The sequence below is a fragment of the Akebia trifoliata genome, chromosome 8 (assembly GCF_017979445.1).
Source record: "Akebia trifoliata isolate Shusen 1 chromosome 8, ASM1797944v1, whole genome shotgun sequence".
Lineage (NCBI taxonomy): Eukaryota > Viridiplantae > Streptophyta > Magnoliopsida > Ranunculales > Lardizabalaceae > Akebia > Akebia trifoliata.
In genome coordinates, this window is record NC_141382.1 from 37578032 (window position 1) to 37593226 (window position 15195).

At 34.2% G+C, this 15195-nt stretch overlaps 1 protein-coding gene across 1 annotated transcript; it reads left to right on the forward strand.

The window, feature by feature from the left end:
- The first annotated feature begins 8319 nt into the window (after nucleotides 1-8319).
- Nucleotides 8320-14221, forward strand: LOC147396686 (uncharacterized). The gene is made up of 2 exons (XM_086451725.1): nucleotides 8320-11704; nucleotides 13731-14221. Exons 1-2 carry the CDS (start codon nucleotides 8749-8751, stop codon nucleotides 14111-14113), a joined length of 3339 nt encoding a protein of 1112 aa, XP_086307851.1. The 5' UTR covers nucleotides 8320-8748; the 3' UTR covers nucleotides 14114-14221.
- The last annotated feature ends 974 nt before the right edge of the window (nucleotides 14222-15195 follow it).

The window sequence follows — 15195 nt, forward strand, 5'->3', positions numbered from 1 at the left end:
ATGGCGATAATTTTTTAGTTTTTCTAGAGCACCTAAGGTTTATAAATATATCATTTTCCCAATTAGGAAAGGGTCCCTTTTTTTTCTTCTCTTCCTAATGCCCTTGGCATTTTTTCTGTAATTTTTTATTTTTTAGATAGGTTTTATTTCAGCAACTTTCTGTAATTTCTCAAAGAAGAAGATAGTGTACATTGGTTATTATATGAATATACGTGTTGGTTTCATGACTTCTCCTTGTATCCTTGTAATGACCATAGGCTAGACTCTTTTCATTAGTGAGAGGGGGAAGCCTAGGAGCAAGTTTCTAATTCCGTGTTTATGTTTTTTTATCATTTCATACTATTTATGATTATAGGATTTTTTTCAAGATTTTATCTAACTTTAATGGATCAAAACTTTATTTGAATCTCTATACCTCTTATGCTTAACTTAGATATTTTATGCTTACATAAAATCAAGATAAAACATGCTTAATTTAGATATTTGATAGTAAGGACTTCACACATTAATTAGTGAAATAGTCTTAACTATAATATTATTTCAAGTTGCATATCATATCTTCCAATCCGAGGAGCTCACATCAAGCCCTTGAGGTTGAGTACAAGAAGGATAAATTTAAACATGATTTTATTTGCTAATCCTAAACTACTCTAATCATTAATGGTTTTATTATCTTGTTTCTTAGTATAAATTTCATTGCTATTACTTTATTTTTCAACAACATTTATTCTCTATTTTTGTTTCACAAAAATACAAAAATAGATTTTAAATTTGTAACTTAGATTAATTTTATTTTGTTTAGCTTGATAACAACTCCCCTTTCTTTTGGGTTCAACCTCCTTATTTGTCCACAAGTTAAGAAGTGTATAAATATATTAATTTCTGATAGAACTAACAACAACTTACATCAAATTTTTGGTGTCGCTGTCAGGGAAAGGTGTAGTTGTTCTAAGTTAGTTTTATTTATTTTGTTTCTATTTCTATTTTCTGTCGATATAAAAAAAATAAAAATAAAATAAAAATCAGTGTTCTCATTACAATCAATGAGGTGTTTTAAGATATGTGGGAAAATTTCAGATATAGATCTTGAAGTTTCAATGTGATGCAGTTAATGTTTATTGTGCCACATTGATTTTAGAGAGTTGAATCTTCAAATTTTAACATAATTCTTATTTTTTGCTTTTGGATTATAACAATAGATATAGTTTTTATAATTTTTTTTATTTTGTTTAGTTTCTAACACTATTTTTTTTTGTAGGTTGGGAAAATCTTTGAACAAAATTATCAAGTTTGATCTATTAGATCCAAGATTCATTCTATCATGTTATTTTATTTTATTTTATATTTTTTTTTTCTGTTTTTCTACATTTTTAGTAAGGTTTCTTTTCTGATTTAGATCCATTTGTATTAGGAACTTTGTGAAACTTTCATTAGTTAATTAATTACCTAAAAAGATTTAAATTGTAATAGACTAGGGAAGGACGACGATTGGACGTTACTGTCACGATTCTTTAGGTTCGTACAAAAAAATTGGAGTTGTTGGCCTAAGTCGACTCAACTTGTTTTCACCCCGTCTAGCACCAGAGGTAAATTTGATCAATCCACGCCTCTCATTGTTAGTGGATTACTCATTTTCTTTGTTTATTATTTCTTAATTTGCATACACTTGGATTAGTTAATTAAGATTAGTAAAGAACACCCATCTTCTAGGGATGACACTATAAGATAAGGATTAGAGGTCATAACTGATTCCTTATTTTAATTAGGATAATCAATTCACTATTCACCTAATTAAACTAATTAAAATCAATTAGATTTGCCTATAGGACTTATAAGCTCAATAAGAGAAATTAACTTCAAGTTATACCGATTGCACTTCTTGATCATATTTGACATCTAGTAAGATTTTATCCTTTGAGGGGATATACTTTGTTTATTAGATAAAGGAAGGTGATTTAAAAGTGCCTTTGCTTCTGCATTGTGCGACACCTCCAACCTAGAGATCCGAATGATCTGAATTTGATTTCATAGAATCAAGTTTGAAGGTTAGTTGCATAATTTCTAATCAATTAGGAACTATCTAGAGTTAGGCAATCTATTTAGGTCCAATCTTTTCTTCCATGATTATTTGAAAGACTCTGTGATTTGCATGCTTGGTAGACGATTTAGGAATAACATAGTAGAACCATTTGATCTTGAGATCGAGCGTACTATCAATAGAATTTGTAAAAAACCCTCATTAAATATGATGAGTGATAGAGAATGAACTCTCAATGAGCTCTTTGATTTAGTTTCTATCACCCCACTTACGTGCATTGTGTTACCATTAAACACTGCACCTCAATTTGAAATTAGGGTAATTACTATGAAACATGCTCTCTTTATTTCACGATTTAAAGTATGAACAACCTTATACCTACCTCAATCGATTCTTGACCATATGCCAAATCTTTAAAAATCAGAATTTAGATGAGGAGAATATTAAACTCATTTTGTTTTCGTTATCCTTAGAGGATTACGCAACTGCGTGGTTGAACTCCCTAGCTCTTAATTCTATAATTTTATGGAATGTTTTACCTAAAAAATTCATGATCAAATTTTATCCAATGACCAAATTGAAAAAATGAAATATGTAATTCTAAATTTTAAAGGGCATTCAGATGAAAAATTATCCTAAATTTGGGAAATATTCAATGACTTGTTAGTCAAATGTCCATACCATATCATTGATAAAGCATAATTGGTATAATATGAATCAACGTACCTTAGTTGAGTCTATGCATAAGGGTTAATTCATGAATCAGACTACTACCCAAGCCAATGATTTTCTAGTTAAACGAGTTGAGAATGCTCAAAATTGGAACACTAATAATAGAGAATTTGATAGAGAATATCTCATTAAGAAGCCAAGAATGTATGAGATGAAAATAGACCCTGATCTTAAGAATGTTATGTCCAATCTAGTGAGTGGTATGCACAGTCTTACAATAAAGCTATATATTTTTACCATTAACATTTAACCCTCATTATGATTCTTGTTCAGTTTCACAAGTCTTAGTTGAGCCAATTTATATGTGTCTTGTGCGACGACAATGACCATTTAGTTGAATGTTGTCTCAACTTGCCATACATTAAGGCCAAACAGGCCAATGCTATCAATGGCTATAATACTTTTAGTAAGCCAACTCAGAATTCGTATAACCAAACATATCATCCAAATAATAGGTTTCATCCAAAGTTTTCGTACAAATAAAACGAATCTATTCAGCCTAGTGGTCTACTAGGCTACAATAAAGACTATCCTAAATAAGTTGGTCCTTTCATGAACCAAGCTTTTGTTCTACAAGTACTATATCAAACTTGAAAATCTATTGAATGTAGAATCATAATTTATATTCCATGCCTAATTATAATCCACCTGACTAACAATAATTTTCCTTAGAATTTATGATGGTAGAGTAGATGAAACATCAACAACTCATCCAAATTCAACAATAGAACAATCAAAACTAAACTCAAATTAATCAGGTCACTGCTCAGTCCATAGCTAAGATGAAAGTTCAATTGGGTCAATTAACTCTTTCCCTTGGAGGGAGAGAGAAATGTCATTTTCCCAATCGAACTGTTTCTAGTCCTAAAGTTCAACCTGTGGTTTCCAATGGACTAAAGATCAATTTAAGGTAGGAAATCATTCTGGAGATCCATAAGACTCCGTCCAAACTATCCACACCTTGAGGACAAGAAAAAAGGTGGACAATAAGGTTCAGCCTATTGACGATGAAAATGATGTCCTAATAAGGACAAAGTTCAAATAAAAGATATCGTAGAATCTCCTAAAGAGAACGAAAAAGATTTGAAAAAACTTCCCATTATTCCACCAATTCCAAAAACTTCATTTTCCCATCGTCTTAGAGACAATAAAAAGAGTAAACAATTCGAAAGTGTCCTCGAAAATTTTCAAAATGTGCATATTAATATTCTAATCTTAGATGTCATTAAGCAAATACCTTCTTATGCAACATTTCTTAAAGATTTGACCACAACTAAGAAGAAAATATAATTTTCTTGGGAGGCCATCATGGTAGCCCAAGCTTTGTCTCTCATCCAATAAATAATTATACCAAAATTTGAATATCTTAGATGTCTGACAATTTTCATTCATATAGGAGATCAAGTGATCGAAAAATGCCTCTTAGTCTTAGCGGCGGTGTGAACCTTTTACCTTACTTGATTTATACACAATCAAGTTTGGGGTTTTAAAATCCATCGATATCACATTGAGTTTAGCTGATAGGTCTATTAAGGTTCTAAGGATATAATTGATGACGTGATAATGAATGTCAAAGATTTCTATTTTTTCGATTGACTTTGTTGTTTTAGATACAGAGTCAATCATCAATCCAAACGTGTCAAGATTTTGATATAAAAGAATCCATAAGTGAAGTCAATGCTTTACTTGAATATGTTCTATATTTTGACTCTACGTGTTGGCACACAAAAATCGAAAGTCTTTTTACTTGTACTTCTACTCTAGTTCCTTCCTAAATCGAGCCTTTTAAATTAAAACTCAAAGTGCTTTCAAAGACTTTGAGATACGCATTTTTTGGCAAGAATCAAAATTTTCCTGTGATAATTTCCTCCTACCATAGTGTAGTCAATGACGGAACGTTGTTAAAAGTTTTGTGAGAACATCAATAAGTTATTTGTTGGATCATTACTGACATTAAGGGAATTAGTCTATCCATGGTAATGCACCACATTCGTCTAGAGGATTTCGCTAAGTATTCCTTAGAACTTCAAAAATGACTAAATCCTGTTATGAAGGATATAGTCCGAAGTCAAGTGATGAAATTATTAAATGTGAATATCGTCTACTCTATTTTCGACTGTCGTTGGGTGAATCCCATTCAAGTTGTTCCTAAGCAGTCTTGTATCACTATGGTAGTGAATCAAGATAACAAATTAATCCCCACTCGAGTCCAAATCGGATGGAGAGTGTGTATCGATTATGGAAAACCCAACTCAATGACCCCTAAAGATCACTTTCTGCTATTTTTCATTGAACAAATGTTTGAGTGTCTAGGACATTCCTACTATTGCTTCTTGGATGATTACTATGGGTACAACCAAATACTCATTGCTCCTATTGATCAGGAGAAAATAACTTTTACTTGTCCCTTTAGAACTTTCGCGTATCGTTGCATATCCTTTGGGTTGTGTAATGCACCAACTACCTTTTAGCAGTATATACATTTCAATAGTGTATGATGAGTATATTTTCAGATATGACATAAAGATATATCGAAGTGTTCATGGACGATTTTTCAGTATTCGAATTAAGTTTCGAGGAATGTCTTCATCACTTGACTTTGGTCCTCATGCATTGTAAAGAAGTTAATCTAGCACTCAATTGAAAAAAATGTCATTTTATGGTAACATCTGGAATTATGCTTGGACACATTATTCTGTAAGAGGAATAAAAGTAGGTAAAACGAAAGTAGGTTTAATTGAGAAGTTACCACCTCCTAAAACAGTCAAAGAAATTAGGTTATTCCTAGGCCATGCAGGTTTCTACCGTAGATTCATTTCGGGAAGATCTCAAAGCCTTTATATGAATTCTTAGGCAATAATGTTCCTTTTAACTCCTCAGAGTCATGTCTTTATGCGTTTAATCAGTTTAAGTCTGAGTTAATCCCGACACCCATCATTCAACCTCCAAATTGGAACATTCCATTTGAGGTTATGTGTGACGCTTCGGATAATACAATAGACATTGTTTTGGGTCAGCGAATCAATAAACATCCTTACATTATCCAATACGTCAGTAAAATCCCCAATGATGCTCAACTTAACTGCTCTACAACAGAGAAGAAAATGCTAGTAGTGGTCTTTGCTGTTGATAAATTCTACTCCTACCTAATAAGATCGAAAGTAGTGGTCTACATAGACCATGTTGCATTGAAATCTCAACATCAACTCCAAAATGACCTCTAATGGGCTTACAACCCATTCTTTTACCTGATCATTAACCTAAACTGTAATAAACCAATCAAGTAGGTTTTAGTGTGTAGACCCACCAAATGCATCAAACAATGAAATGAGAGAGCTATTATTGTCACCCCAACTTTTACTTATTACACCCCAATTTAAAAGAAAAAAAAGTAAATGATTGAGAATAAGTAAAATTTGGGGTGCCAATAGAAGCTTTCTCAATTTTTTTACTAGATTTCTACTTTTTTTTTTTTGTTTTGTTTTGTTTAAGATTTTATATGAGTCTAATCATAACTGTAAGAAACTATATTGAAATTTTTTGAATGACTGTTATCATGTTGAGAGATGATAATTAGAGCCAAACCTTTGTAAAGTTTTTAAATGGTTTGATCTAATCTTGAATTGGAATGTAATAAATAAGAGTTGGGGTGCCAATAGTAATTCTCTTAGATAAAAGAGATGCAGAGCAGGGTAACGTTACCCAACTCTTGGAGTAGATATATTGAACAGTTTCGGAGTTGGGTAGGGTCAGCTTGCTTTTTCTCTATCCACGCACGTTCTGTTATTTTAAGTACACAAGGTACTCCATTTCGTTTTCCACTTTTTGAAGCACTAAGCAAGAGTACTGATTCTGCACTCCAAGGAGTAATGATTAACTAACTTCATATATTGTGTATCACTAAGAAACTGAGATAGTACACATTGAAAATCAGATTTGATTGATGTGTAAAACCCACCCATTTTGTAGACCTCACCGATAGGATTTTGATGAGCGAAGTAGTTATGAAAAAAAATGTAAGGATTGAGAATTGTTCAAATTAGCATTCAATCCTCTTATTTCTTGAAATGAAGATCTACAAATTAAGATCCTAATGCATGTACAATATAGATACAAATGATTTACGGAAGTAAGAATTTTCAACATTATTTAGAATATTTCATTTACAAGCAAAAGAGTCATTTAGCAATAGTACTCGATCATCTAGGTAACATTAATCAGCTCATACCTACTAACTAGATTATTTGAGATGAATGTATTTAAATTTCTCTCTCTCTCTCTCTCTCTCTCTCTATATATATATATATATATTTAGAGGTAATAACTTACCAAGGAGATTTTCGATAATTTATTCAAGTCGTGCTCAATTGATTATATAACATTAATTAACTCATACTACTGATCGGTGTATTTGAGATGAATTTATTCAAACTTACAAAAAAATTATCAAAGCAAATGATAGTAGCTTACTAAGGCGATAATCATTAGCTGATTCAATAATCGCAATGGGACTAATACATGGTTAAGATTCCATGAAACATTGCTTCGTCAAGCTTTGATTCATTGCGGAAAATTTTCCACTATTGCCTCAGAATTTCAAGATTTCACCAATGTGACTTATGCTTTATTTTGATCGAGAGAAATGAAAATAAAATAAAAAATAAAAAAAAAGAGAAGAAATCCAATTTAGTTTCATTTAAAAAAATTTAAGTTTAGAGTTAAAAAGAATATAATTGTAATTTTTAGTATCCTTATTAGTCATGATTCATGAGCATTTCTTTTTTTTCCATTTTCGATTTGAAGATAAAAAAAAAGAAGAAAAATTGACTCATTTTCTGTCTATTATTATTATTTTTCTCTCCTCTCTTAACACTACAAATAAAAGATGAAATTTTCTTTTCTTTTTTCCATTTCTCTCAATTCAAACACATAGTGAGTGGGTTAATCAAGTAATCATCAATGAGTCCTAAGAATTTGCCAAATGGCATGCAAGGAGATATGGAGTTGGATCGTTAAACTACTACGGATTATATGATTAGTACTCCACCAAGTTAAATAAAGACTTTTAAGACTGGAGAGGAAAAGCGAGCATGCTTTGTCGGCCATTAAAGCTTCAACGTTGTTTCTTGCGCGTCCTTTCGATTCACAAAAAGGCATAAAAGCTCCAAATGATTTCGTCCTCGAAAAAGGAATGTGGATTTCTGTGATTTGGACTACAGAATTTGGAGAGAAATTTAATCTTAGATTCATTGCACATGAGTTTGCTTAGAGGGCAAAAGTTAGTTTAGATTCGATACTTGAGTTTTTTTTTTTTTTTTTTTCTCTCCCACAAATCAGGCCCGAAGACCGATAATCTTACTTTTCTTAGATCTTTATGGAGAAAGTCGAAATGGATTCTCATTGTTTCTTCTTCTGAATCAAGAATCTCTTGGTCTTGACTCACTGAATCTGTCAAAAATGGTGGATTTTAGGAGGTATGAAAAAACTCACTTAATTTTGCTCTCCCACAAATCAGGCCCGAAGACGAAGAATCTTACTCTTACTTTCTTAGATCTTTATGGAGAAAGTCGAAATGGATTCTCATTGTTTCTTCTTCTGAATCAAGAATCTCTTGGTCTTGACTTACTGAATCTGTCAAAAATGGTGGATTTTAGGAGGTATGAAAAAACTCACTTAATTTTGCATGGTTTCTGAGTTCTTGGATTTACTTGTGTTAGATTTGAATTTGAACCTTGTTTATGAAAATGGGTTTTTATGTGGAAGGAAGAGGATCAATGAGATGGGTCTTTTGGAAGATTGAGATTCTGGGTTTCCTTTTATTTCAAAATTTCAATTCTGGGTTCCCTTCATTTCAATCTAGAAATGTTGTTTGTTGTTTAAATTCTGTTTGTTAATCTAAGGTGTCCTAGACTTGTGCAAAAAAGTTTATATATTTTTTTGGTTTGGGGTTTAATTTTAAGTTGTTCTGAAGGTTAGAAATGTTACCCATTTTTAGATTGGAGAGAGTTTTGGTTTTGGGTTTTACTGAATTTGTGTTTGTAGTAATTGCATTACTGGTTTGTTGTTCTGATGGGGTAAATGTTGAGGGGGAGTACCTTCTAGAGTTAAAGAGTGCTCTACATGATGAATTTAACCATTTGAGTAGCTGGAATTCCACTGATCCAACGCCGTGTAGATGGAAAGGCGTGAATTGCACCCTCGACCACAATCCAGTGGTCTGGTCTCTTATTCTGAACGAAATGAATCTCTCTGGTACAATTTCGCCGAGTATTGGTGGTCTAGTCCATCTAACTAATCTCGATTTGGCTTTTAATGGGTTCTCTGGAAGTATACCCAAAGAGATTGGAAACTGTTCGAAGTTGGAATTTCTTTATCTGAACAACAATGACTTTGAAGGTGAAATACCCGTCGAATTGGGTAATCTGTCTTTTTTAAGGAAATTAAATTTCTGCAATAACAAAGTCTCTGGACCTCTTCCAGAGGAGTTGGGTAACCTTTCGTTTTTGGAGGATTTAGTTGTGTACACTAACAATCTCACGGGACCTTTGCCTCGTTCTCTCGGCAAACTCAAGAGATTGGAAGTTTTTCGAGCAGGGCAGAATTTGATTTCGGGAAGCTTACCGAAGGAGATAAGCGGATGTGAGAGCCTGAAAAAGCTGGGACTTGCCCAGAACAAGTTAGGAGGCGAAATACCTAAAGAGCTCGGAATGCTTGAGAACTTAACAGATCTGATACTTTGGGATAATGCGTTATCGGGGATTATCCCGAAGGAGCTCGGGAATTGTACAAGCCTTGAGACTCTAGCTTTGTATGAGAATGGTCTTGTGGGTGGCATACCGAAAGAGTTAGGGAACCTCAGATTTCTTCAGAAGTTGTACTTGTACAGAAATGCGTTGAATGGTACGATCCCAAAGGAGCTCGGGAATCTCTCTTTAGTAACAGAAATTGATTTCTCCGAAAACTGGTTGTTTGGAGATATACCTGTAGAATTGAGTAAGATAACGGGCTTACATTTACTCTACCTTTTCCAAAACCAGCTTACGGGTGTGATCCCGGACGAACTAAGCAGCTTAAGGAATTTGACTAGGCTTGACCTTTCGATCAACTCACTTACGGGTTCTATTCCAGTCGGTTTTCAATATTTGAGTGAATTACTAATGTTACAGCTCTTCCAGAATTCGTTGAGTGGTACCGTTCCTCAAGGTCTTGGAGTGTATAGCCGACTTTGGGTGGTTGATCTTTCGGAAAACGATCTCTTCGGGAGAATACCTCAGCATCTTTGCAGACATTCTAACTTGATTTTGTTGAACCTTGGGTCGAACAAGCTTACTGGAAACATCCCTACCGGGATAATAACCTGCATATCTTTGATTCAGATTCGTCTCGCTGGAAACAGTCTTACGGGTAGCTTTCCTTCTAAACTATGCAAACTTGTAAACCTTTCGACTATTGAATTGGACCAGAACAAGTTCAGTGGACCTATTCCTACGGGGATTGGGAACTGCAAAACATTGCAACGACTTCATCTCTCCGACAATTACTTTACGTCCGAGTTACCAAGAGAGATTGGTGGTCTGTTCCAGTTGGTGACATTTAACATTTCGTCTAATATGCTCACAGGACGAATACCCGAAGAAATTTTTAAAAATTGCAGGATGCTTCAACGCCTTGATCTCAGCCGGAATAGTTTTGTAGATGCTCTACCAGATGAGCTTGGAACCCTTTCTCAGTTGGAGCTACTCAAGCTTTCGGATAATAAGCTTTCGGGGAATATACCAGTGACGTTAGGGAATCTGACCCGTTTGACCGAGTTACAGATGGGTGGTAACAATTTTTCTGGTTGGATACCACGAGAGTTGGGTTCACTTTCGAGCTTACAAATTGCTATGAATCTCAGTTACAATATTCTCTCTGGAGCAATTCCACCCGAGCTCGGAAATCTTGTTTTACTCGAATTCTTTCTGCTCAACAATAACCATTTGAGTGGTGAGATTCCCGAAACATTTGGAAACTTATCAAGTTTAATGGGATGCAATGTTTCATACAATGATTTGAGTGGACCATTACCTTCGATACCATTGTTTCAAAACATGGCCATCAGTAGTTTTATCGGAAACGAAGGGCTTTGTGGTGGGCCTATCGGAGCATGCGATGGTACTCCGCCTTCTTCCGAGTCTGTTCCACCGACTGGGAAAGTTTCAGATGCTCCTCTCGGTAAAATTGTTGCGATAATTGCCTCCTCTATTGGTGGGGTTTCACTCATTTTAATTGTAATTATTATATATTTTATGAGACGTCCGATCAACAATTTTGCTTCTTTGCAAGATAAAAAACAATTGTCTAATTTGGACTCGGACATGTATTTTTCCCCAAAAGAAGGATTCGCTTTCCAAGATTTGGTTGAAGCCACAAATGATTTCGATGAAAGTTTTATCATTGGAAGGGGGGCTTGTGGAACAGTGTACAGGGCAGTTATGCAATGTGGACAAATTTTGGCTGTTAAGAAGTTAGCTTCGAATCGAGAGGGGAACAATAATGTTGACAACAGCTTCCGTGCCGAGATTTTAACTCTTGGAAAGGTTAGGCATCGAAATATTGTCAAGTTATTTGGTTTTTGCTATCACCAAGGTTCCAATCTTCTTCTTTATGAGTACATGTCAAGGGGAAGCTTGGGTGAATTGCTTCATGGGGAATCTTGTAGCTTGGATTGGGAGACACGGTACATTATTGCTCTTGGGGCTGCTCAGGGACTCTGTTATTTACATCATGATTGCAAGCCTAGGATCGTTCATCGAGATATAAAATCCAACAACATCCTACTTGACGATAGATTTGAAGCGCATGTTGGGGATTTCGGATTGGCAAAGGTGATTGACATGCCACAGTCCAAATCAATGTCTGCTGTTGCGGGATCATATGGCTACATTGCCCCCGGTAAGCGCTCTTGTTGGAACATTTTGTGCTGCCACTTGATGCATCTTTCCCATATTTTTTATTGAAAATGTTAGATGTCTGGTTTTGCGTATAATTGGATGCTAGAAGAGCTGATGAAAAAGGAAACCTAAAGTTACTTATATTGTCTGTCTTAAAAATATTAAAGCTTAAATGTTGATGGAATTAGGCAGATTGTAGGGCTTGAGCGCCAAGTTGACTGAGTTTTTTTTACCTTAGCAATTTAGTTTAATTTAAAAGAAATTTAGAAACATTTTCATTTATGATAAAAATAATCATTAATTTCCCACTGAAAAGAAGCATCATCATCATTCTTATTCATAGTTTTTGGTTGCTTCTAAGACATAGTTGACTAACCCCTGTCATCTTGGTCCTGCCTGACATCGATAGATCATAATCTTGCTGTGAATGATAAATCAAAATGGATGAGACTTGTCTTGCTTGGGTTGACAGAGGATTCAATTGTCCTGTTTATGTTGCCCAAGTTGACTTGTTTGTATTATATTGCATCAAACTTATATTGGCTTCATTTGGATGACTTAGCTTTGTCTCATCATGTCGTGCAAAATATATCCAAAACCTAGAAAAAATGCTATATTTGCTCTTCTGTGACTTGGGTCTAGATTGGTAGAGGCTACTTAGTCTTGGCCCTACAAGTTATGGACCCTGAAACGGAGTAGTTCGATCATGCCATCAACGCCTTATCCCAACCATTTTGGGTTGGCAACATAAATCCATTCCTACATCAATTTTATCACTCCTTTAAAAAAAAATTATCATTACCTCATGCCACATCCTTTTAGGTCTTCAACATGGGTGTTTGTATTCATACCTTTTACATTAAATGTTTCTCGATTGGCCAACATTCCACATCATAACAGAAGGTTTATAAGAAAAAAATGCCATCTCAAGCAAATTGAATGATTTAATGGGTATTAAGAAAAAGGACAATGCTCCATATAAGCTGGCTATGCCATGTGGCACTCTTTCGGTCCCAAGTCAGCCTGATTGAAGTTTCTATCCACACATATCCATAGTACTGATTAATAACTGCATTAATACTAGTTGCAAGGTTCTTTTTACTGCTTAACAGTAAAAAAAATCAAATAATCCTCTACAATTAGAATTAAATGATGTCTTAACATTAGAGTAAGCATATAAACAAGTCCACAATTGACAGACTCCACAGATAAGGTAAAGTTCAAAGTAAGAGGCTCTAAATTTCCTAGAATTCTACCATGGATTGCTCAAATCATAATAATAATCACTTAAAAGACTTGAATATGTCTTAATTTTAGAGTAAGCCATATAAAACAAGTAAAAAATTAACAGTCCCTACACATAAGATAAGGCTCAAAGTTAGAGACACAATTTCCAAGAATTCTATCAGAGATCTCTCAAAAATCAACATCTAGGATTAGCAAAGAGATGACCCTCCCCCCCCCCCCCCCCCCCCCCAAATGAAAAAAAGAAAAAGAAAAAGAAAAAGCTCTCTTTTAAATTTACAATGCAAGACCAAAGAAGCATTTGGATTGAGTTAGTAGTGTAGACAGCCCATATACTTGGAGTAATTGGATTCCTTTGGCCAACCCATATACTTAGAACAATTCTTTGATGAAATATCACATAAAGATGCCTAGTGGAAAATGAGTTTATAAAGAACTGTTTTTTTTTTATAACTCCTGTTAGTAATATATTAGTTTTTTTTATTGATTAATAATATGGTGTCTCCTGAAGAGGATTACAGAAGTTGGATCACATTGAATTTGAATTGAAGTAGTACAGCTGGCCTAGCGACATAATTCTATTCTATTAGATCTTTCATGGGTTATATGTGGTCCATCTTTGAAGGGATTATGTTTCTATAGTGAATTTATCTTCTTATCTTGCTTGATGATACCTCATCTCTTCTTTGCATTCTAACATCTTACCAATCCACCATGAATGTTGAAAGAATCTGACATATATGTCCGATGAATATTTTTTCTCTCTTTTTTTTTTCTGCCAGAATATGCCTACACCATGAAAGTTACAGAAAAATGCGACATATATAGCTATGGAGTTGTTCTACTGGAGTTGCTGACAGGAAGAACACCCGTACAACCGCTAGAAGAAGGAGGTGACCTTGTTACGTATGTCAGGACTTATGTTCAGACCCATTCTTTGACATCTGGGATACTTGATGCTCGATTAAATCTAGAAGATAAGAGTACTGTTGATCACATGATTCTTGTCTTAAAAATTGCTTCACTGTGCACAAATATGTCACCTCTCGATCGGCCAACCATGCGAGAAGTTGTATTGATGTTGATTGAGTCCAGTGAGAGAGGCGACGACTTTCTTGCCTCCCCAATTTACGTTGCTTCTTCCAAAAGATTTGATACGTCATGATTGTGTCTAGTGTTTTCGTTTGACCAAAATGATTATTTTGGTGCTGCATCTTCCTTGTATTATTTGCCAAATCAGATTGATAAAATCATTATGTACATGTTTACACAATGTTGTTTCTCAATTCCATCTTGTCAATCAGCTTCTATGAGTAATCGATGTTACACATAAAACTTTGTATATCTTTTCTTCGAAAGTAATACAAACATAAATTATGTGCAAGCCTACGTTGTCTGTTAATATATTTTATAATTCTGATTTTAGTTGTTTCATTTATAAATGAATTCTTGTCTTCAATTTCGTGGATAAAGCTTGCCTTAATCCCTGCTTATAGATAGATTGCGTACCATGATTGCACCTCTATATTATATCAAAATAAACAATCAGATGCCCTATGGATGTAGGGCACAAAATTTTAAGAAAAAAATAATTTAAAAGTTAAAATATGTAATTTTTCACTATGGGATTTGAATTTTAAGTTAGGGAGTTCAATGACAATTATATATATATATATATATATATATAATTAATTTTTGTTTTTGTTTTGTTGCTATGCCATGAATTTCAGAGGGCTGAGGTTGTATTTGATCAACTTTTTGAATGCAAACCCAACTTGAAGCCCAATATCCTTTAGTGCCATGGGTCACCCATGAGGTAGACTCAGCCTTGGGGATTCAAAATGCTTGGCCCAAAGCCCAATCCGACACTTTGCAAAGCTTGATTGGATTTACATATCTAGATCCCTGAAAATTATATTTTTAATTTTTTAAAATATTCTTTTTCTACTACATGGATTCTTAGGGGCCATCATTCAGTTGGGGTTTGAAACTTTGCAAAGCAACTTTGAAGTGGTGGGATCAATTCTAACTTAACATAAAAAGGAAAGGAAAATGCTGAAGTAACATTGAAATTGACGTCGTTTCACACATTGCTGATGTGGATATGTATGGAACCATAGATGCATTTCATCGAGATACTAGTGAGAAGCATCTATGATTCTGTGCACACCAATGTGTGAAACGATGTCAATTTCAATGTTACTCCAACACGACTAAAAAAAACTTGCATTCTTATAAAATGAAAGA